This window comes from Gasterosteus aculeatus, chromosome 8, assembly GCF_964276395.1.
Source record: "Gasterosteus aculeatus chromosome 8, fGasAcu3.hap1.1, whole genome shotgun sequence".
In the NCBI taxonomy this organism is placed as follows: Eukaryota; Metazoa; Chordata; class Actinopteri; order Perciformes; family Gasterosteidae; genus Gasterosteus; species Gasterosteus aculeatus.
Window position 1 is genome coordinate 23,222,319 of NC_135695.1, and position 22,190 is coordinate 23,244,508.

At 45.3% G+C, this 22,190-nt stretch overlaps 3 protein-coding genes across 6 annotated transcripts; 1 reads left to right on the forward strand and 2 right to left on the reverse strand.

Annotated features, from left to right (window-relative positions):
- Positions 1 to 1,060: 1,060 nt before the first annotated feature.
- hook1 (hook microtubule-tethering protein 1) lies at positions 1,061 to 10,288 on the forward strand. The gene is made up of 22 exons (XM_040184636.2): positions 1,061 to 1,363; positions 1,587 to 1,672; positions 1,790 to 1,862; positions 4,924 to 4,974; positions 5,046 to 5,178; positions 5,263 to 5,330; positions 5,416 to 5,478; positions 5,811 to 5,894; positions 6,188 to 6,351; positions 6,418 to 6,558; positions 6,811 to 7,012; positions 7,092 to 7,202; positions 7,500 to 7,587; positions 7,660 to 7,720; positions 7,803 to 7,943; positions 8,018 to 8,105; positions 8,178 to 8,209; positions 8,322 to 8,404; positions 8,479 to 8,579; positions 8,681 to 8,782; positions 8,867 to 8,935; positions 9,187 to 10,288. The coding sequence occupies exons 1-22, from the start codon at positions 1,319 to 1,321 to the stop codon at positions 9,343 to 9,345; spliced, it is 2,145 nt and encodes a 714-aa protein (XP_040040570.2). The 5' UTR covers positions 1,061 to 1,318; the 3' UTR covers positions 9,346 to 10,288.
- On the reverse strand, positions 10,108 to 14,381 carry LOC120824065 (cytochrome P450 2J6). Of its 3 annotated transcripts, none has more exons than XM_040184640.2 (9): positions 14,070 to 14,381; positions 13,614 to 13,779; positions 13,385 to 13,534; positions 13,159 to 13,319; positions 12,788 to 12,961; positions 12,560 to 12,701; positions 12,298 to 12,485; positions 10,854 to 10,995; positions 10,108 to 10,588 (listed from the first exon to the last, which is right to left on the reverse strand). In XM_040184640.2, exons 1-9 carry the CDS (start codon positions 14,259 to 14,261, stop codon positions 10,413 to 10,415), a joined length of 1,491 nt encoding a protein of 496 aa, XP_040040574.2. In that variant the 5' UTR covers positions 14,262 to 14,381; the 3' UTR covers positions 10,108 to 10,412. The 3 variants fall into 3 exon arrangements, with proteins under 3 accessions (XP_040040574.2, XP_040040572.2, XP_040040575.2); XM_040184638.2 differs by having other exon boundaries at positions 13,385 to 13,537; XM_040184641.2 differs by lacking the exon at positions 14,070 to 14,381 and having other exon boundaries at positions 13,385 to 13,537; positions 13,614 to 13,854.
- Positions 14,382 to 15,355: 974 nt separating this feature from the next.
- Positions 15,356 to 19,159, reverse strand: LOC120824066 (cytochrome P450 2J4). Of its 2 annotated transcripts, XM_078107847.1 has the most exons (9): positions 18,883 to 19,159; positions 18,170 to 18,335; positions 17,914 to 18,066; positions 17,674 to 17,834; positions 17,401 to 17,577; positions 17,162 to 17,300; positions 15,936 to 16,123; positions 15,685 to 15,826; positions 15,356 to 15,607 (listed from the first exon to the last, which is right to left on the reverse strand). In XM_078107847.1, the coding sequence occupies exons 1-9, from the start codon at positions 19,072 to 19,074 to the stop codon at positions 15,432 to 15,434; spliced, it is 1,494 nt and encodes a 497-aa protein (XP_077963973.1). In that variant the 5' UTR covers positions 19,075 to 19,159; the 3' UTR covers positions 15,356 to 15,431. The 2 variants fall into 2 exon arrangements, with proteins under 2 accessions (XP_077963973.1, XP_040040576.2); XM_040184642.2 differs by lacking the exon at positions 18,883 to 19,159 and having other exon boundaries at positions 18,170 to 18,336.
- Between the last annotated feature and the right edge of the window lie 3,031 nt (positions 19,160 to 22,190).

The following is a 22,190-nucleotide window of genomic DNA, read 5'->3' on the forward strand; positions in this document are numbered from 1 at the left end:
AAGCAGAGAAGTGCACATGGAGGTGGAATACAGTCTCAGGTGGGACATGGAAGTCGGGCCCACAGAGAGAAGCAACCATTCATAGTGATGAAATGGTTTAGTGTCCGTCTGAGAGCACATCCATTCCAGCAAAGGTTTTCTCGATAATCGAGGCAGTAAAATGTTCTATTTGTATTCATGATCCAACTGAGTGGTACAATTACCGTTTGTGCAGGATTCTTATGTGTGCTGAGGTTATGGAGCCGTTTGCAGAGTGAAGCAACATTTCATGTGGTTTAAGAAGTGTGGCACTGGGATTAACACGTTTGTATTGTGTTCAAAATGAAGAACCGCCGGACGGACAAAGGACATCAAAAGGTTAAAATCAAATGTATTTAATAAAAGAGATGGTGTTGTGGTAAAAAGAACATCTCAGCTGAGGAGCCGCTGGTCTCCACGGGGTCCTGTGACCCCCCATAGTGCCCGTCTGCTGCCTCCACCAGCGAACTCCAGAACAACGGTTCCTGCAGGTATTTATACCGATCCGATGAAAGTTAGTGTCCACACCTGTGGGAGTCTCCTGGGGAGTTCAATGTAACTCGGATTTCAAATGTACATTACATTTTTAAACCCATGGCTTTTTACATTTTTGCCCAGGGAGCAATTAGGGGTCAGGTGTCTTGCTCAGGGACACATTGAGTGGGACATGGAGCAGCCGGGGCTCAAACCACCAACCTTGTGGTTCCCAGCTCACCTGTTGATTACAGTACGTTAAATACAACATAGGCATAGCTGTACATTGGTATTATTCTATTGATTACAGTTTATATCTAATATCCTACAGTATTGACAGCAGATTAAATGCTTTAATTGACTAAATACGTTTTATTTCATGACAGCTGGTACGTAATAAACGTTTCACTGGGTTCTACTCACCTGTGTGGAATTATATTCTATATTAATGAATCGTACGTATCGCCGTTAATGAGCGCAGCTGTGCTGGGATCACACACACCACCAGTGAAGGGTCAGTTCATGTGGGGAAGATCCTGCTCACCGATTGGCTGTGACGCGTTACAACAGCCGTCAATCTTCACAGACCTCAACGCTGATTGGATGCGACTCACTTCACCTCAACCGAAGCGAAGGACTACGTAACAACGGCATGCGCGTACCTGTTACGCTGCTTTACTGGCGGAGCGGCGCTCGCTGTGTCCGGTGTGCGCGCGTGACGTAGCGAGCGGATCCTGTCGGCAGCAGGTGAGGTCAAAGGAAGCAGAAGAGCGGAAGAGCCGACAGGTGCGAGGGAATAATTTAGCTTCTAGCTAACAACGGACAAATGGAGCCGAGGGACCCGGCGCGCAGCGAGAGCCTCGTCATCTGGGTGAGTTCCGTCCCGGCGGAGGCTGCAGGTGGTCGCGTGAAACCAGGAAGCAGCCTTACCTGTGTGCTTCAGTTTGTCATTTGCCAGTCAGTCATGGAGTCACTGTCTGTCATGGAGTCAGTGATCGAGTCATTGCCTGTCATTGAGTCAGTGTTTTGCATAATAATTGGTATTTCATAATTCTGAATGATGTTTGACAACCTGTTTGTTTTGTTCTCCTCAGCTGCAGACCTTCAACACTCCGGCGCCCTGCAGAACGGTTGAGGATCTGACTACTGGAGCAGCGATCTCACAGGCCCTGTATCAGATGTGAGAGCAGACACAAGCGCTGCATCAGATGTGATCTTGTTATGTAGATAGTATTATTATAATGTATTTATTAACTCCGCTTACACACAATGAGCGAGTACCCTCTGTGTGCTGCAGAGACCCGGCATGGTTCTCTGACGGGTGGCTCAGCCGCATCAAAGCAGACGTTGATGACAACTGGAGACTGAAGGTACGAGCTGAGGCGCCGCCATCGTCCTCTCTGATGTTGTCCCCCCACTCTGTCTGTTCACAGTTGACTCACAAACATTTATGGCCAAAATACGTTGGACATACAAGGAATTTGACGTGGCAGGTGCTGCATAACATCGACCGTAAGACATTGCACAACAATGTCTTATTGATATGGGGTCAGATCAGTCTCAATAATTGCAAATGCACACAGACCAATTCACAAATGTATTTGATTTACAAATACATTTCAATGCACACATAAATAAAACAAAATAGATTATATTTGTAGATTTATTTGTTTGCGGATCGCTTCGTCAGTCATTGCCTGTCATTGAGTGACCTAAAATCCTATCCATAAAAACCACAAATTGATTGGTGACCAGGCGCAGCCCTGGCGTAGTCCAACCCCCAACGGAAACTCCTCTGACTTACTGCCGAGCACCCAAACGCAGCTCTCGGTTTGGGTGTAATAGGGATTGGATGGCGCCAAGTAGGGACTCTCGCAGCACCTCCCACATTATCTCTTGGGGGACCCAGTCATACATCTTCTCCAATTACATGTAGACTAGATGAGCATACTCCCAGGCTCCCTCCATGATCCTTGAAAGAGTAAAGAGCTGGTCAGTCGTTCCACGCCCAGGACGAAAACCGCATTGTTCCTCTTTGATCCTTGGTTCGACTATCGGCCTCCTCCTTTCCAGCACCTTGGAGTAGAGTTTACCCGGGAGGCTGAGTAGTGTGATACCCCTGAAATTGGCACACACTCTTTGGTTCCCCTTTTTTGAAGAGCGGTACCACCACCCCGATCTGCCACTCTTTTGGCACTGTCCCAGACTTCCACGCAATATCGAAGCGGCGTGTCATCCATGACCGCCCCCCAACACCCATTGCTTTCAGTATCTCTGGACTGATCTCATCAATCCCCGGGGCTTTGCCACTGCAGAGTTGATTGACTACTTCAGTGACTTCCACCAGGCAAATTGACGATGATCCCTGCTCCGCCTCTACCAAAGGGGGCGTAGTAGTTGGATTCAGGAGTTCCTCAAAGTGTTCCTTCCACTGCTCGATAACCTCCTTAGTTGCGGTCAACGGGGTCCCATCCTTAGTGTACACAGCTTGGATGGTTCCCTGTTTCCCCCTCCTGAGGGGCTGGATGATCTTCCAGAAGCACTTTGGTGCCGACCGTAAGTCCTTCTCCATAGTTACCCCAAACTCCTCCCACACTCGCTGCTTTGCCTCCTTCACAGTAGAGGATACCGCCCTTCAAGCCTGTCGGTATACTGCAACTGCCTCCAGAGTCTCACCGGATATCATGACCCGGAAGGCCGCCTTCAGTCGGACAGCTTCTCTGTCCACCGGTGACCACCACAGCGTTCGAAGGTTACCACCCCTTGATGCACCGAAGACCTTGAGGCCAGAACTCACTGCTTCAGCAATGGAAGTTTTGAACATACACCACTCTGGTTCAATGTCCCCTACCTCCACAGGAATGTGATAGAAGCTCCGCCGGATATGTGAGTTAAATGTTTTGGACCCGGGGGCCTCCTCCAGATGTTCCCAGTTCACCTGCACTACGCACTTGGGTTTACCAGGTCTGACCTGAGTTTCCCCCACATCCTCTGACCCAGCTCAGTTGTTCAGTTGACAGCTTTGGCCCTCTCTTTACCCGAGTGTCCAAAACCTGTGGCCTCAGATCAGACGATTACAAAATCGATCATCGATCTTTGGCCTATGGTGCTCTGGTACCATGTACACTTGAACATGGTGTTTGTTATGGACAATCCGTGACTGGCACAGAAGTCCAATAACAAACCACCGCTCGGGTTCAGATCAGGGAGGCCGTTCCTTCCAATAACGCCTCACCAGTTCTCTCCATCGTCGCCCGTGTGCGCATTGAAGTCTCCCAGTAGAACTATGGTGTCCCCTACTGGAGCCCCATGCAGGACTCCATACAGAGTCTCCAAAAAGGCTGAATACTCCGAGCTGCCGTTCGGTGCACATGCACAGATAACAACCCTAGGGTGTAGGGAGGTGACCCTTTTGACCACTGGAGTAAACTCCTTTTGAACTATTCTTAGTCTGGCCCCTCGCCTGAGACCACTTTGTCAAGGGTAACCCTACCAGGAGCACAAGACTCCAGACAACACAGCCGTCGGGTTCATAGGAACACACAAACCTCTCCACCACGATAAGGTGATGGTCCCCCAGAGAGGTGCTAGGCGACACTCGGTCAAAAATCTGTTACTTTCAATAATTGTAACTTCGTTTCATGCTTAAGAAAATTGACCACAATCACAGAAAAAACTGTATTAATACTATATCAACCAAAGAAATCAAACTATGATATTTTAGAATAAATGACTGATAGCAAACCGATACTTCACACAAGTTTCTGTCCATGCATAACAAAGAATAAAATCGGCTCATTGCATCACATGTAATTTAGTTGACTTTTATACAAAGCAACTTACATTGCATTTTTAATCCATGGTTTTACATTTTTAACCAGCCCACAAAGTAGGAGTAGTGTGCTACTCACAGCCGGGGTTCAAACTGCCAACCCTGCGGCTCCCGGCGCACCCTCTGTACTCCACGCACCACAGTTGTTTTTTCACTCATTGGTTAAACATGCTGGTCTCAGTTATGCTGTGCTGATGTAAGTGCATAAATCACTTTCCTAGTGAGGAGGCTCACATACAGGTTTGAGGCAAAAGCACCACGCTGCACTGCCCCCTACTGGGTACAGACAGTAACACGCATCAAATGTTCGTTCTAAATTAATAGAAATAAATAAATGTGACCATTTTCTTTGCATCCTCCTTCGCTCTGAGCGCCTCCTGGCTTAGTCTGCTCTGACTGCTCTGGAGTACATGTGTGCACGTTTGTCCCAACGTTCTTTTATCACATCTTTTGTGACTGCATCCTTTCACGTTGCACATGAGTTTTACTGGGACATAATAAGTAAATAATAATTGGAGGTTCTCAACATGTTGGTCAGTGCTGAGGGATTGACCCGATACAGCCCTCAACATGCTGTGTGTGTGTGTGTGTGATCTCAGATGAACAACCTGAAGAAGATCCTTCAGATGGTGGTGGATTATTACAGTGAGGTAAGTGCATTTGATGGTTGAACCTCAGTAAATGAAACTCGGCGAGCGGACTCCTCTGTCTGCACCATCAGGTCTTGGCCCAGGAGATCTCCACCTTCTCTTTGCCCGACGTGGCCGTGGTGGCGGAGCACTCTGACCCGGTGGAGCTGGGCAGGCTGCTGCAGCTCGTCCTGGGCTGTGCTGTCAGATGTGAGCGTAAACAAGGTGTGTGACACACCGACGGGTACCTGGTGTGGATGTAGAGGGATTCTGCTGTGTGTGTTCATATACTGATGGTTCTACTGGCAGAATACATTCAGATCATCATGACCTTGGAGGAGTCCGTACAGCACGTTGTCATGACAGCCATCCAGGAGGTGAGTCCATCCTGACATCCCTCACACTACAGATGTTGTGATGTGTGTGTATGAGCCATGAACCCAGAGACCTTTGCCTCCTCAGCTCATGAGCAGAGAGATCGTCGGCCCGTTGGGAGTAGAACCGTCCGGAGACTTGGAGCTGCAGGTCGGTTTGATTATCATCTGGTAGTTCTTATAGTATTTTAGCATTCTAACATTAAGGAATTATGAGTAGATTTAAGGACTATTTGACTCTGATTATCTTTAGTGACGTTGTGATTACTATGAGGGGATGTTCACGACTACTGAGACACGTACATCCTCTGCACGCACATATATAAAACTCATCTGAAACACTTGTATATGAGAAACACACATACGTATACCGCTGTGTCATATACCCCCCCCCCCATGATGGTGCATGGTCACATCATTGAAAGCCTCTGGAGACCTCTGACCAGAGTTCTGTGTTTTTCTGCTTTTCCTTCTGGTGTGCAGCTGAAAAAAGCCCTGGAGGATCTCGCTGAGCTTCAAGCTGAAAAGGACGCGTTAGCTCAGCGCTGCCAAGAGCTGGACATCCAGGTGATGAAGCTTCATTCTCTGCTATGGGTTACATCCTCAGGGCTTCCTGTGGACAGACCTGAGGTCCAGCCACATGCAGCCGGAGCATCAGTGGAAATGCTCGTGTAAGGCCGAGCTCCACTGCCTGGAGCTGCTGTGCAAGAAGGACTCTGGGTGTAGAGTCTGGGCTCTGGTGGTCCCACTGTGGGACAGCACGGTTCATACAGAGGTTACGTGTAGATATAGAGACCTAGATAGATGTAATGCTCACAGTATGTGGAGATAATCCAGCGTGGCATGTTGTACCTGGACAGGTGGCCGTCCTGCAGGAAGAGCGGAACAGCTTATTGGCTGAGAACGACGTCCTGACGGACCGCGCCAGTCAGCTGGACACGTTCGACGACCCGAGCACCCCCTCCGGGAGGAAGCACAGCCAGCTGCAGCAGCATGTGGAGGCGATGCAGGAAGAGAACTTCAGGTGAGCTGAAGTCACAGGCTGCGGGCTGCTGACAGGCTGCTGAACGGTTCCGTCTGCTCCGCTCAGGCTGGAGGCGGCGAAGGATGATTACCGGATCCACTGTGAGGAGCTGGAGAAGCAGCTGATTGAGGTCCAGCACCGCAACGACGAGCTCACCGGCCTGGCAGAAGAGTCTCGGGCACTCAAAGATGAACTGGACGTTCTGAGGTTTGTCTGCGATTCCAATAGTTCCTCCTCTGAGGTTCAGAAGCAGCTTGGATGCAGACTTCCCAGTCATGTGGAGAAGGAGCTCATGATGTCACTGAGCAGCTGGCCAATGTTCTCACCAAAAAGAAGCGTCCACTCGCACTGTAATATTTCATGATGAAGCCCCCAGCGATGAGACCTTCTGGTAGAACTCAGCTGTAGCTTTCTGTCTTCTCTTCATATTGCCGTTGATCTCGTATTGATCTTCTGTAGGAGCTGCTCTGATCGGGTGGTGGTGCTGGAGGCCTCTGTGGACACATACAAACGTAAACTGGAGAATTTGGGTGATCTAAAGAGGCAGATGAAGCTGCTGGAGGAGAACAACACGACCTACATGCACAACACCGTCAGCTTGGAGGAGGAGCTGCGTAAAGCCAACGCGGCCCGCGCTCAGCTGGAGACCTACAAGAGACAGGTGGGCTGAGGATCATCTCACGTCATACGTGGTGCACATTTCCCTTCAGTGTGACAGACCGTTGGGTTGACTCTGTCAGGTCCAGGAGCTACACAGGAAAGTGACGGAGGAGTCTCGGCGAGCAGACAACCTGGCCTACGAGATGAAGAAGCTGGAGGAGAAGCACGAAGCTGTGATGAAGGAAAAAGAGGTGAGGCAGCCTTAACAATTCTGACACAAAGTCGACCTTCCCTCAGGAACAGATAGTGGACTGCTGTCTTCACACTGGACAGCCAACCCAAACTGCAGGACCAGAGTGGTGGAGCACACACTCCAGTTCTTCCTCCTAACTGCTTATGAATACAGTCATGTTCTTCTGTATGACGACATAAACAGCTTCTCGTCTGAGAAGCTTCGTTGGAAGCTAAAGCAGCATCTCTTCTGACTATTAAACCGTTGCTCCATTCTGAGCTGAGTGTGACTCCTGACATTTAACTGTCTCCACTAGAGGACCATCATGGAGAGAGATTCTCTGAAGGAAATCAACGAGGAGATGAGATGTTCTCAGGCTCAGCAGCAACATTTCTCCCAAACCGGTGAGTCACATGATGTTCTGATGTTTCACATCTATGACTTCGACAATCTGAATAGAAGAAACCTGCTTTCAGGGATCCTTCCTTCCAGCAGCCATGAGAACCTGGCAGCTGAGCTCATTCCCATCGAGTACAGGTAACCCTCACCTGAGGGAGGGCGTGTAGGTCTGTCTGTGTATGTGTCTTTGTTCATCTGTGTGTGTGTGTCTGTGGCTCAGAGAGATGTTCATCCGGCTGCAGCATGACAACAAGATGCTCAGTGTCCAGCAGGAGGACTTTGAGAGAGAGAAGATCTCGTCTCTGCAGGACCAGCTGGAGGACGCTCAGAGGACCAGAAGTGAGCTGGACACAGAGAACCGGTGAGCAACCTCCTTTAATCCGAACGTTATCATGACAAACCCGATTGTGTTAAACATTGTCCTCTGGTCTGCAGGTTGAGTCGAGAGCGCATCAGTGAGCTTCAGCAGCAGGTGGAAGATCTGCAGAAAGCACTTCAGTGTCAGGGCGCCAAATCTGACGATGTGAGTAGAAGGACTTTAAGCTTCATCTCATTTACATGCACTCCTCTTCAAATGTGTTCAATCTAATTTCAGTCCAACCTGAAGAGGAAGCTCGATGCTCACATGTAAGTTTGTCTTCTTGATTGTCGTTTGAGATGTGCTGTGAACGAGTCCTCCAGTAGAGGGAGCTCACGCTAAGAGCCAAATGAGAGCTAAGTAAAGAGTGTGTCTCCATAGGGTCCAGCTGAACGAGGCTCAGGATGAGATCATGAAGAAGAAGGAGCTGCTGGAGGACCTTCAACCTGATAACACTCCAACCTGTGAGTACTAATGTCTCTTCAGTCCCTAATACAGCGAAGCCTCAATGTGACCTCTAACCTCCACGGCCTCTTAGCCTCCAAGCTGGAGGAGCTGAATGCTGCTCTGAAGAAGAAGGACGACGACATGCGGGCCATGGAGGAGAGGTACAAGATGTACCTGGAGAAGGCTCGCAACGTGAGTGAGAAGAAGTTGTTCAAATGAGTAAAATATGTATTGTTGCTATTTGGGACATGAGTAAATGTCATGAATCCATGAAGCTGCCTTTGCTCTCGTAGGTGATCCGAGCTCTGGATCCTAAACTGAACCCGGCTACTGCTGAGATCCAGAACCTCAGGAACCAGTTGACAGATCGGGATAAACAGATTCTCCACCTGGAAGTAAATCCTCTTCTCTTCTCATCCCATGAACACATCATTGTTTCTAATCGTGCTGACTCGTGTGTTTTTGATCTTCCTCTCCAGCGGCAATGTGAGCAGAACAAACTGAGGGAGTACGAGGAGAAGCTGATGGTCACCGCCTGGTACAACAAGGTAGAACATTGTTCCGTCCACAATGGCAAATCAACCACTTTAAGGCTGGTGGTGCTTGGAACAGGTTGCTAGCTGCTAGGCTACGCTAGCTGCTAGGCTACTTCCATCTCAACATCTACCCTGCAGAGGACCACCACGGTGTTTAAAATACTAATAAACAGTCTGAAAATACACTTTATGAAGTGTTCATTTATAAGATCTAATATATTAGAAGAAAAACAAACTTCCTGAACTTCTGTGTTGGTCCTCAGAGCCTGAACTTCCAAAAGCTGGCGCTGGAGTCTCGTCTGGGCGGCTGCCCCGCCTCCGCTCGCCCCCCCACTCCCTCCTTCCTGTCCCAGCAGAGGCACGTTTCAAACGCACCTCGCCGGGCGCTCTCCATCAGCGCGACCTCTGCAACCTCCAAGTAGAGCCTCAGGGTCACAGGGTCACATGTCCTGCCACCTGTATTCAGCCAGGGGACCGACCCTCTCACTCCCCTCCAACAGTGAGCATCACAAGTGACCTTAAACACATCTCCTCTCAGAGCTTAAGGGGGAGGAGTCACGGATCACCTGATTGACCCCAGAGTACATTAGTACACCTGTAGGTGGAGTTTGTACTACACATTCTACTTGTACACAAACTCCAGGTGCATTAGTGCTAAAGCTCCTTTTCATCTCATCTGAATACTTTTATAATGAATAAATCCTTCATCTCTTGTAACATCTCAGGATTTGAACTTGAACAGTTCATCAATGCTTTTTTAATTCTCAACGAAAAAATATATACACACCCAAATATGAATGTTGATTATTGAAAACTTGAATTCTAAACCTGATACTTGATTCATGAATCCATCAATACTTTGAAATGAGAATCAAACTTGACGAATGAAAAATCTCGTTCATCCATTCATAAGCTCCTTCATTCATGAACATCTCACACGTTTGTGTTTGACATCACAGCCTTCTCCTCTAGAATTGTGGGTAATTGGCTGTCTGACCTGGAGTGTGAACTTGAACTGATTTTGTTGTAAATGTTTTATCATTTCTGGTGTGGATCTTTATAGAAGCACAGCGACAACGAGAAGTCTTGATTCCGTTAAACGTTTTCTTGTGAGTAGATCAAACAAATTCTGTTTTAATCTCTTAAATACAAGTAGTCATTTGTTCCATAGAGAAGCTTAAATCATTTCACATCAACACAAATGACTTTATTTATTCAAGCTTTTGCATGTGACAATGAAGCAGCAGTATGCAAATGAGTCCTATTAATAATAATATGGACATTCTCCTGGTCTTCAGTTTTAAAGGTCAAAGGTTATTGTGACCGCTTAGCTTTCTTCACTTTAAATAAAATGCTATTACATCATTATGTGTGAATGTATCATATACAATCATCGCGCTGCAGCAGAGATCCTGAAGAGTCACCAACGATAACTAGTATGTATCATCGATTCACGTAGATATGCGTCTATATTCGTAGATACGAGGATTCAGCGAGCTTCAGCGTAGACCTTAAAGGGATGAGGCGTGCGAGTCGCTCCAATGACGCCGTCTCCTCTCAGCTCGACCCCCTCCAGAGTGGTGAAGTGATATTTCTGCAGCAGAGTGACGAAGAAGAGGAAGAGCTCTGCCCTCGCGAGTCCTTCACCGAGACACGCCCTTTTTCCTGAAAGAGTGGGAATAAAAACACCCAGTACAGATTTAGAGTTCCATTGTGTCCATAGATGAATCCTAAAACATTCTCTTCTTGGCAGTAATCAACTTTAAACACTCTTTTTTTCTCATTCTCAGAATTTCTCATTCTGGAAATGGGTTACAATGAACTATAAGGATATAATTCCTCATTTTCATATTTGAACCTCACTTTGAGAAAGCGATGGTGTTAATTTCATGACCCACGTGTATCCTGCCCACGCATTTGGGTTTATTACCTGCAGAAAAAGGTAAAAACGCTTCCCTCCTCACAAACCTCCCTCCAGCATCCAGGAAGTGAGCCGGGTGGAAGGAGTCCGGCTTCTCCCACTCAGCCGGGTCAAAGAGCACCGAGGTGAGGTTGGTCATCACCGAGGTTCCCTGCACATCAAATGAGCCTTTTACATATTTGGGTGAAATTGTCATAATTCAATATTCTTATCATCTTGTCGTTTTAGACAACTCTTTAACTCTTAATTCCCTCCAGATGTTTCTGAGATATCTCAGTCACGACAAAGAAACTCAAAACATAAGAACAAAAAGATTTGCAGCCAGTGAACGGTCTTTATTCCGTTCTCTCGCTTCTTAAAGTGTATTTATTACCTTCTTCTCTGACTATACATCTCCAGGTGACGTTTTATACTCATTGTGTTGAGTTACATTAGCCTACTTTAACATTTATCATACATACAAATGAATAGATCAGCTGTTTTACAGCCTTTTATCCTTAAAAGGGGTTAACATACTAAATGAGTTGGTTTGTTTTAATTAAATAAACCTTCAATGGCTCAGATTCATCAACGTTTGGCAGTCTGAAAAAACCCAAGCACAGGAATATATTTCTACTCATAGTATAATAATAGGATCTTAATCTGACACAAACTTCCGGTTTAAAACTCAAATCTTTGCATTTCTCTGTTTGGGTATTAATGAACACTCTAAATGAATGAAGTAATGGGAGCATATGTTGTTAGAAACTCTTCACAGTTCAGATTTCCAGTTATGCTATTAGGGGATAGCATACAACAATTAGGGGAACAATCCAAAAAACATGAAATCTCATGACATAATTTTAGCACATATTGGGTGACACAAGATTACATGTATCCTATGTATAAAAATGAATTAATTATGTTTGTTTCATAATAAATGGTGACTTATTTACAGTAGCTTAACTTTGCTACCTTTATAATGAAGTGACAATTCAACCGCTTGGTAGAGCACAATTTAAAGAAATCACTTTTACCCTTTTTCATTTTTGTTTTGGAATTCTGTTCAATAAAACATTGTGAGCTGTGATATTCTGAATAAATTTGCTTCCCGTTGAAATTTTCAACAAAAATAGTGAGAGGAATTTGGAAGGCACACGTCTTAAAGACACAGTGACATCTACTGGATTTCTTTCAATAAGATTGGTAAACCAAGTGGTAGAGACGGCTCAATCAGGTTCAATCATGGTAAATACATTTTTCAATATAGTGACTCAAATGTGCAGGAAGTTAAAGGGCTAAATTATCCGGGATCCGGTAAGTACCTTTTTCATGTCATTTTAGTGAGACATGTGTAAATCTATTTCTACCGCCTCAGAACCGGATGATCGGCATTCCCTTTAAACCCTGTATCTGGTCTGGACTCCGGATCCAGAGCCTTTGACGTTCGACCCACTGCTAATAGTAGAGGCACCTTGGGTATGAAGTAGCCACCCAGCGTGGTGTCCTTGGCGGCCATTCTGAGTCCATTGAGAGGAACAACGTTTCCCACCCTCTGGATCTCGTGGATTACAGCGTCGGTGAAGGGCAGGTTGGGTCTGTCAGCCATCGTGGGGTGGCGGGTCGGTCCGATCACTCCGTCTATCTCTGCCTGCACTTTGGCTAGGAAGTCAAATAAAAAGCATTTAGTTGATTGTAGGCCTGCCCCCTCTATCTACTAATCTACTGGCACCCACCCTGAATGTGAGGGCTCTTGATGAGGTAGACAAGGCCCCACTGCAGGGTCTTGGAAGTGGTCTCGCTCCCAGCCAGGAACAGATCCAGACAACACAGAACGAGGTTGCCCTCATCAAAACCCAAGTCCCGGTTTTTGCTGTGCTGTTGAGCAAGGTGAAGGGACAAACACATGGCTGGTTGGTTTCTCTTCTCTCACTCATATTGAGTCCACACTGTGAGCATCATACTTTCTCCTCGATGAGGAAGAGGTCGATGTAATCTCGTGGGTTTGTGGGGTCCAGATCCAACTTATGCCGCTCTATCTCTGCTCTGATGGATGCCTCCAAAGACCTGGAGCTCCTGAAGATGCCGTTGTGAGGACCAGGCACATGTTTCATGACTGCTGGGAATGCATCGTATAGCTGATTGGAGAGTAAATAGAGTAAATATATTTATACCTTTTTCCTTTTCATTAACACAAGTTGGTGCAAGAAACCAATTGACAGTGACAAATGTTACTTTCACAAAAGAAAATTGTATTGACTGATAATGACATGAAATGGTTGTGATCCATGTGTGGAATGCCCTTAGCCTGGTGAGGTTGCTAGTTGTGCCTTACCAGGGCCCATATAGAGCCCTCCAGATAGGCCATGTCGGTCAGATTCCTCAGCATGCTCTGGAAGTTGTGGTCGGTGTAGTCGAAGCGTCTCCCAAACACGATCTGGCAGATGATGTTGGCCACAGCGTTGTTTATCAGGGGCACAGGGTCAAATGGCTCTCCTGGGTACAAGAAAGGTCTGTATTTTTGCTTTTCATTCAATTCAATTTGTTCTGTTCTTGCCAACCTTTCTCCTTCTCCAGCGCCTCCTGCAGATGGCGACTCTCCTCACAGATGCTCTGCTCCATGGAGCTGTTGGCCAGGCCGAAGGTTCTTAACGTGGACATGGCAAAACGCCGCTGTCTCCGCCACACCTTCCCATTACTGAAGAAAAGACCTGCTGAGACAGACAATGACCACAGAACATTACCAAGATAGGGGGACTTTTTAACGCAGATGTTGTTCGTTGAATTCACCTGAGTTCCCTGAATAAATTCTGGTCACCATTGGACTGTAAGGCCGGTCCACAAAGTGGTCGGCCTGTGTGACTATGGCCTCTTTCACCATCTTCCACCCAGAAACAAACACGGTTCTGTGTCTCCCCAGACGTATGCAGAACACATTCCCATAAACATCAGCGAGCTGTGGAGGCAGGAGGTAATGAGTGGCCTGTTGTCTGGCATGTCCCTCTGATAAGATGCATATTTCAAGACAATGGTTTCTATGACACTGACCTACTAGCAGCAGGGTTCTAGCATAAATTCTTTAATATTCTGTTGAAGCAGACTCTTCTTCTCTAATCTGCCTTTATCGGTTTCAACAACATGCTACAGTGGTGGAGTAAAGACAGTCAATAGGAAACTACATTCCACCTTCTGCTGCTACTCACAAAAACACTTCTTCATGAAATGAAAATATGATTGTCATCTTACCTTGGTTAAGTAAATATGAGGCTGTTTAGATTCAATATTGAATATGTTTCCCAAAAAAGGGAGGGATGGCGGTCCTGGAGGGAAATTGGGTGGATCCTTTTTGGCCCAAAAACACACCAGAAGGAGAAATGCAAAAAACAAAAGCAGAAATTCCGGCAGACCAAACCTCAGGAGGAAACCACACAGCGACATAGTGAGGCACAGAAGATGAGCCAGAGACTGACGAGGTTCAATTCTTCCATCATCACTGGGCTGGCACTCTGCTGACTCCGAGCAACTCGAGAGACAATGACCTCTGTGTGGTGCAGAGTGACCCAATAGGACAAATCAGCTAAAAACCCAAATCCTTCAGCTGTCACACAATGATAAATGTAATGTGAAATTTAAATTTCTATCCTCTTTTTTTGTATTCCTGCGTTCTGGAAAGTGGGGCAACTGTTTGTTTCTGCAGTGAGAGAGATGAAATGTGACCGAACAATTGATGATATAGATATATATCTATATATAACAGCCCTTTGCATGCCTTGGTCAATCTACAAAGGTGTTGCCTTGAGTCACTATGGCTTCCTTTACCATCTTGCAACAGTCACCACCTTAAATCTACAAAGGCAGAGACACACTCCCGTAGATGTCAGCCAGGCTCTGAACACAGGTTAGTACAATGTAAAGACCTCAGTGATTAAAGGTTATCAAAAGCTTGCAGTGTCATTGAGCAGCGTGGGCATTGTGTGGACATTTTACATAACTCGCTGCTTACTTTGTCGAATTCTGACAAGTTTTATTCTGGTCCTGGTTTGAGGACTTGGGCATGTTTAAATCAACCGTCATTGTGCCACCGACTCACAACTATGGCTGTGGGCAGGATTCTATGTACTGCAATCCAAAACCTGAACTCATCAAAAGGGTTTACTACAGCAAAATATGACTTCTCTGATTTAAATATCTGCAAACTAAGGTGTTTGGGGAGCAAAATTGGAGGTAAACTTATGAGCATGTGAGATAATTAAAATATAAATTAAATAAAATCCTCCACAGTCTACCTTTGAATGTAAACACTAAAGCACTAAATTACCACCCATGCACTCCACAAACTGACTATAGGACTCACACATGAAATAATAGTGTAAAGAACGAGAATACCTCATTTTATCATCAACAAGGAAAACCGACAATGGAATATTTTGCATCCAGCGAGACATTCCTTTATGCCTTAAATAAATATGATTGAACGTACAGACAGGGAGAATAAAAGTCATCAACACATGAGGCAATGATACAACAGGGAAAAGTTGAGATGAGCTTCTCTACAAAAGCTGCTTTGTCCTTTTTATTACACATTGTGTACATGAAACGTAAAGTGATTCAGCGAGCCTTTGCGTAAACCTTGAAGGGATGTGGTACACGGGTAACTCCAGTTATTCCTTCTGTACTCAACTCTACTCCATCAGGAACAGAGAAAGAGAACTTCTGTAGTAAACCAACCAAAAACAGGAACAGCTCCATCTTTGCCAGGCCTTCCCCGGGACACACTCGTTTCCCTGGAGATTCAACATGAAGGGATAAACGAATGTACTCACATTTACGTATGCTTTATATTGGAATAGATGCAATGTACCTGCGGAGAAAGGCAAGAACGCTTCCCTCCTCACAAACTTTCCCTCAGCACCTAAGAAGTGTCCAGGGTTGAAGGTGTGTGGAGTTTCCCATTCAGTCTTGTCAAACAGCACAGAGGTTAGGCTGGGCATCACGGTAGTACCCTGGAAAACAAGATCCATCGGTTAACACCATACAATTTTACAACAACATATTTTTCATTCGTAGACATTCTTGTTAAGCTGCAACATTTTGGCTATGTGTTAAATTCACTTTGGGTATTAGGTAACCGCCCAGGGTTGTATCCTTGGTGGCCATTCTGGCTCCGTTGAGAGGAACGATGTTTCCCATTCTCTGGATCTCGTGGAGGACAGCTTCAGTGTAGGGCAGGTTGGGTCTGTCTGCCATACTGGGCTGTCGGCTTCGTCCGATCACTCCGTCTATTTCAACCTGGACTTTGTCTTGAATAATAACAACATATAATGGATTAAGCATACAGGAACAAGGTTAGAAAATGTCTATGTTCATTTTGTCCGGGCGACTGTGGGTGAGTGGGGAGCACAGTCGTCCTCCAATCAGAGGGTTGTCGGTTCGATCCCAGGCCCGGCTAACCCACATGTCGTTGTGTCCTTGAGCAAGACACTTAACCCAACATTGCTTGTGAATGTTAGTTACTGATGGGCAGGTGTCAGTGTGTGTGGTTCTCCTGTCATCAGTGTGAATGGGTGAATGATGTCATGTAGTGTTAAAGCGCTTTGAGTGGTCAGAAGACTAGAAAAGCGCTGTACAAATACAGTCCATTTACCATTTTCAGCCAAGGGCAGACTGGGGGGAAAAACGTTGCATGGTAGGTGGGATATTGTGTGTGTGTGCATAACAAAACAATAACTCGTCTCACCAGTCCGTGGTTTCCTAAATAAGTCAAAGACTTTTTAATATTTATATTACACTTTGCCGCCGGCTGGCGTTCCAAAGCGGCTTTGTCTCCAAACCGGTGACGCAAATGTTGAGTAGGCAGATCAGTGGTGTCAAACTCAATCATAGAGGCCCAAAGTTAAAAACTGGCATAAATATCGAGATACCTGATATTTACAATACCAGTGTGAATACAGATCAGGAGGAGTAGTATAACTATCAATTAGTAATGACTAAATTTTGCTTTTAGCTGCCAACAATTGTAACGTGATCTGTGAGGCATTGAATGTAGTCGATCTGGCAATGTCAGAGGGGGGCCGGGTGGTGATGGAGGCCCACCGGGGATTCCCCCGTCTGCCCCTATTTTCAGCCTTCACTGTACTCATGATGTGATTATTGTTAGTGAGTTTATTTTAGCATGCTAACATACTAAACTAATGTGTACATTATATTACACTTGCCGTTGGGAAATATGTTAGCCTGCTCATGTTAGCGTGCAGCTCAAAGCACAAATGTGCATTTGTACAAACAATGCTGGACACTTTCATATTCTTGTTTCCAATGTGCAGCAACATGTTGCCTACCCTGAATATCGGGGTATTTCATGAGGTAAACCAAAGCCCACAGCAAAGTGGTGGAGGTTGTCTCTGATCCCGCCAGGAACAGATCCAGAGAGCACAGAGCCAGATTGGCTTCAGTGAAGCCCAGATCTGATTCATTGTGCTATTCAGAAACACAGAAAAGATGCAGTAGTGAGATGATAGTAGATTGACAGGTAACCCTAACCCTACACATCATTGTACACTGCAGTTTATTCACTGACCTTCTCCATTTCAATGATGAACGCATCGATGTAGTCCCCGGGATCGCTGTGGTCCAGGTCCTTCTTGTGACTCTCTACCTCCTTATTCATGAAGTCCAGAAGGGAATCGTAGTGGCTGAAGATTTTGTTGTGAGAACCCGGCAAGTGCTTCATCACTCTTGGAAATGAGTCATACAGCTACTCAGAGGACACAGTGGATCACCTTTCATTATCAAATACCATTTGTAGTTTTGACCAAAGACTTCCTCTTCTCATTGGAGATTACTCACTTACCAGACCCCATACAGAGCCCTGCAGCCTAAGAATCTCACAGAGATACGTCAGCATGGACTGGAAATTGTGGTCACAGTAGTCAAACCGCCTCCCCATCACCAGCTGGCAAATTATGTTGGACACAGCATTGTTGAAGAGGCTGGCTGGGTTGAAAGGTTCACCTGGAGGAGAGAGGTCTGCTGTTCAGGCGATGCTATACCACTGAAGAGCTCCTGATAATGACGTTATTGTTCATGCCACCTTTTTCCTTCTCTATCTCCTCCTGCAGGTGTCGGATCTCCTCGCAGATACTCTGCTCCATGGTGCTTTTTCCCAGGCCGAAGCTACGCAAGGTAGACAATGCAAAGCGTCGCTGTCTCTTCCATGTTTCCCCGTTGCTCATGAACAGACCACCTAGACACAAGCATGCAGAGGAGAAAAGGATTAGCGACTCAGAAAGAGAGAGAGAGAGAGAGAGAGGGGGGGGAGAGGGGGGCAGGAGGGAATTTTTCTATACCTGAGTCTCCTGAGTAAACTCTATCAGCCATTGCGTTGTCTGGTCGATCGACAAAGTTGTCGGCTTGCGTCACTATGGCTTCCTTCACCATCTTGTACCCAGAAACAAACACTGTTTTGTTTCGACCGAGGCGGACGCTGAACACGTTCCCGTAGATGTCCGCCAGCTGCAGAATACGAATTATGGAACAAACTATGATGAACCAGAATACACAAAATATCATTTCTAAGTAGTTGAAAACCAGAACCTACTAATTGATCCAATCCAGGTTGACCATTTATTATCAGCATTATTGTTCATACTTTTGACTACCATTTTTTACTTTCAATTAGACCAGCAGATTTTGGCATCTGCCGTTAATTCCCATGAATCTGTTACCCCATCCGTGTGTAATTTAGTTGTATTAAATACAACAATACATAATATATGGGCATTTTGATTGTGTTAGATCTAAATGTGCCTCTCTCACATTATGTTTTTTTCATTCACAGCTACAAGTGGCTGTTTAGTTACAAAAGGTTGATGAGCTCTGTTTAAAAAAATAGAAACTTGTAGAAAGTTAGTATTGCCTGAATACATCAGTATCCTTTTAGAAATACCACACTTAAAATGAATTCAGTTAAATCAATCAAAGAAAGTGATTTTTAAATGTATTAAAATCTCAATAAACTAAACACACGGTATAATTACAATTCATAGATATTGCACTATACCTTTGTAAAATAAATGTGTGGATGTTTCCTTTCCACACTGAAGAAATTCCCCACAATGGGAAGAGACAACGGTCCTGGAGGATAATTTGCAGGATTCCTGTTTTTGAAGATGTCAGCTATTATGAAAAAAACAACCATAAACAGGAATAACCCCTTTAGGTCAAAACCTAACAAAAAATGAAAGAGCCACATAGTAAAATAGAGTTGAACCAGCAGCAGGAAGAAGGTCTGAGCTTTTCAACACTACAGTACATCAAGCACTTAAAAACATATCAGCCATTTGGACTCTGCTCTCCTCGTGACTTTGGACTTACATAACTGGTCTTTCCTTGTTAAACAAGATCTTTGTAACATTACCTCTTAGTTTGTTTTTAGTGTACTTAGTACCGGTTAGTACATTACAGCATTAAGTATCAGAAGGGAAGTCTGGAGAGAAATATCAGAGCAGGATTTGAAATAGATACTTGACTTTGTGCGTCTCGAATAACATTGGTTTATTCAGAGTTTAATGAGGTTCAGGTTACTCTTATTTATACCCGTAGGTAGACCTGGTTTGCAATAGAGAGTGAGGCCTCCATCTCAACAGACATTACAAAAAACACAGATCACAAGCCAAACATGATAAAAGTACACAAAGCTACAAATCCGTCAATCAATAAATAAAAGAAATAAGTACACAAGCGTTTGTGTAGCATCTGGAACAAAGCTGTTCTGCTGTTCTGGAACCACACACCTCCGTCTAGAGGGAAGAAGCTGACATTCTTTGTGCAAAGGGAGAGACTCGTCCTTTAAAATGGAGCCAGTTATTCTTTGCAACTGTCTGGTGTGCAAGTTAAGCTGTCACTCACCAATCAGCCAGCTAGACCAGTGGCCCCCAACCACCGGGCCGCGGACCGCTACCGGTCCGTGGGCCGTTTGGTACCGGGTCGCACCACAGAAGGAATTTTTATTTTTTTCTGAAAAATGTTTTATTTTGAAAATTGACCGGCTTTTCTACTAATTATGTGCGCTCGTCCGTCTGACAGATTCCCCACGCGTCACCAGGCGTTTTTCTTCACGTTTACAATTGTCCTCTTACCGTGCGCGGCAGTTTCGCCCACCAGCGAAAACAGAGCGCGTGACTACTACACCCCCCCCCCCCCCCCCCCCGCCGTCGGTCGTTCCGCCCACAACGACTACTACCCTCCCGTTATTCCGCCGGACCTTCTCGACCGGTGCGCGGAATATTGTCTGACATGAAAACGGTCGGTGAGGTAAAAAAGGTTGGGGACCACTGTGCGAGTTTCTGTTTTAGAAAGGTTTCAAAGCATGAAACAAAAGAACTGGATGAAATTGATTCAAGAAAAACACGATATAATATGGTCATCATGGTTTTGTCAGTTTCCTCAGACGAAACAAACGCTGTTGCCCCTTTGTACATGACTTCACTGTTTGCTTCAGTTTCAAGTTCAGTTTTGAGTCAACCGTTGTCCTAAGATATTTGTACCACTGCACATATTTCACTGTCTGACCCTTAAAACGTCTAAAACACAAGGATGCCAAAACTTTCCCTGCCGCTCGCTGCGTGCGCATGCGCCCTCCGGACGTTTCAAGTCATCGAGGTTTTAATTCCTTAGGACATGTTTGAAGTTTGGCAAACTAACTGGATTCAGTCTGGATTGCTCTATAAGTGTATTTGAGTATCGTCTCAACAACTATGAAACTTTATGGAATGTTTCTGATAACATTGCCCAAAGGAAGCATGTGGGGAAAAGAATCGATCCAGGCTCAGAAGCTTGTGGAACATTGTGACCAACGTTGTTGGTGTTTATGGGGGATTCAGTTACAAACACAAACTAGCATCCATCTGATAACTAATAAGATAAATAGGCTTAAACCGGCTTTGTGCGGCCCCTTTTCCAGCAATGAGATGTTCCAGTCTTTTCAAAGAATTTGAATGGCTTTTTCGCAGTTGTCTTGTTATTGTTATATGGCGGTATTTGAATGTCTTGGAGGAAGTCTGCTATTATGATAAAATAATTAGAAATAACCCTTTGAGGTCCAAACCCAGCAGGAAATGGTGAAGCCACATAGCTAAAGTGTGTTGAACTAGCAGCTTAACAAGCTTCACACACAACCATTTTTTCCCTCTGCAAACAAGACTTCCGTCATCTAACAAATAATGGAACTCATTGATTATTTAGTAATATCAAGTCAAGTAATATTACTCATGAGCAACAACCATGTCAGCTCAGAAATGTGATAATGCACGAGAGCAAAGCCTCCCCTGTGTCTCAAGAACTTTCCCCCTAGATAGCAACGTCATTGGGAGTCGAGCCAAACATCAAAGTGCAGTGGGAATATAAGTCATCTAGTGGTGGGCAGCTTATGAAGAAATAATACTGCATTTCGTTGTCTCAGTACCTGTACTCTGTGAAATCAATAATAATTATTAGGTAAGTGCTTACAATGAATAGTGTATATATATATATATATATATATATATATATATATATATATATATATATATATATATATACATATATATATTTTTGTCAACAATCAGTTTACCTAATTTATTTTAGTGTATCTTAGTTGTAAAACGTATGTATGCTTTACTTTAAACATGTGGTGAAATCTACCCAAACAAACCGAGTGCAAATTGTTACCTCACATTTATTGAGTAGATTCGGTTGTGTTTCATAGTGGGGGGATGAGTAACCACGAAAGCAATTCAGCGAGGCTCAGCAAGGATCCGGAACTCTTGGGGGGAAGAGGTGAAGCCCCCCACCCCTAGAATTGCCCAGCACTCCCTGCAGGCTGGGCAATTCTCCAGGAACAGGAGAGAAGGTGAAGCGTTGTAAGAAAGGGAACAGTTCCATCCTGGCCAGATGTTCTCCTAAACACCCACGTTTACCTAAGGGGAACCAGCTTGTAAAACCACTAAACCAACCATTGTCCTGAACCACTGAATGTTGGCAGTGTGCTGGAAAAATCCCACTGTTTTGTGCCATGCATTCCTGAAAGTGTTGAGCAAACCTGCAGAAAACGGTAAGAAGGCCTCTCTTCTGCGGAACTGGCCCTCTGAATCCAGGAAATGACCAGGATTGAAGGTGTGAGGAGTTTCCTACTCATTCTTATCAAACAGCACAGATGCAAGAACTGTGTTCACACTCATTACCAGCCTGCTTTTCCTCTGCTCCCCCATCACCGTCTGGTACGCTGCAGCCACAGCCAAGGACAAGGGCAGGCTGCAGCGTGTCCTCCGCTCTGCAGAGAGGCTGATCGGCTGCAATCTGCCGTCCCTGCAGGACTTGTTCGCTTCCAGG

Bases quoted from the DNA above. Each gene is read 5' to 3' on its own strand.
- hook1 (XM_040184636.2), top strand. From the start codon at position 1,319: ATGGAGCCGAGGGACCCGGCGCGCAGCGAGAGCCTCGTCATCTGG. The intron at 5,895-6,187 runs GTGATGAAGCTT...GTACCTGGACAG, and splicing joins GCCAAGAGCTGGACATCCAG to GTGGCCGTCCTGCAGGAAGA. The intron at 6,352-6,417 runs GTGAGCTGAAGT...TGCTCCGCTCAG, and splicing joins ATGCAGGAAGAGAACTTCAG to GCTGGAGGCGGCGAAGGATG.
- LOC120824065 (XM_040184638.2), bottom strand. From the start codon at position 14,261: ATGTCGCTGTGTGGTTTCCTCCTGAGGTTTGGTCTGCCGGAATTTCTG. The intron at 12,702-12,787 runs GTATGATGCTCA...CTTGCTCAACAG, and splicing joins TCTTCCTCATCGAGGAGAAA to CACAGCAAAAACCGGGACTT. The intron at 10,996-12,297 runs GTGCCTCTACTA...TTTGATGTGCAG, and splicing joins GTGGCTACTTCATACCCAAG to GGAACCTCGGTGATGACCAA.
- LOC120824066 (XM_078107847.1), bottom strand. From the start codon at position 19,074: ATGTGGCTCTTTCATTTTTTGTTAGGTTTTGACCTAAAGGGGTTATTC. The intron at 16,124-17,161 runs GTAGGCAACATG...TTATTATTCAAG, and splicing joins GAAATACCCCGATATTCAGG to ACAAAGTCCAGGTTGAAATA. The intron at 15,827-15,935 runs GTGAATTTAACA...CTTGTTTTCCAG, and splicing joins GCGGTTACCTAATACCCAAA to GGTACTACCGTGATGCCCAG.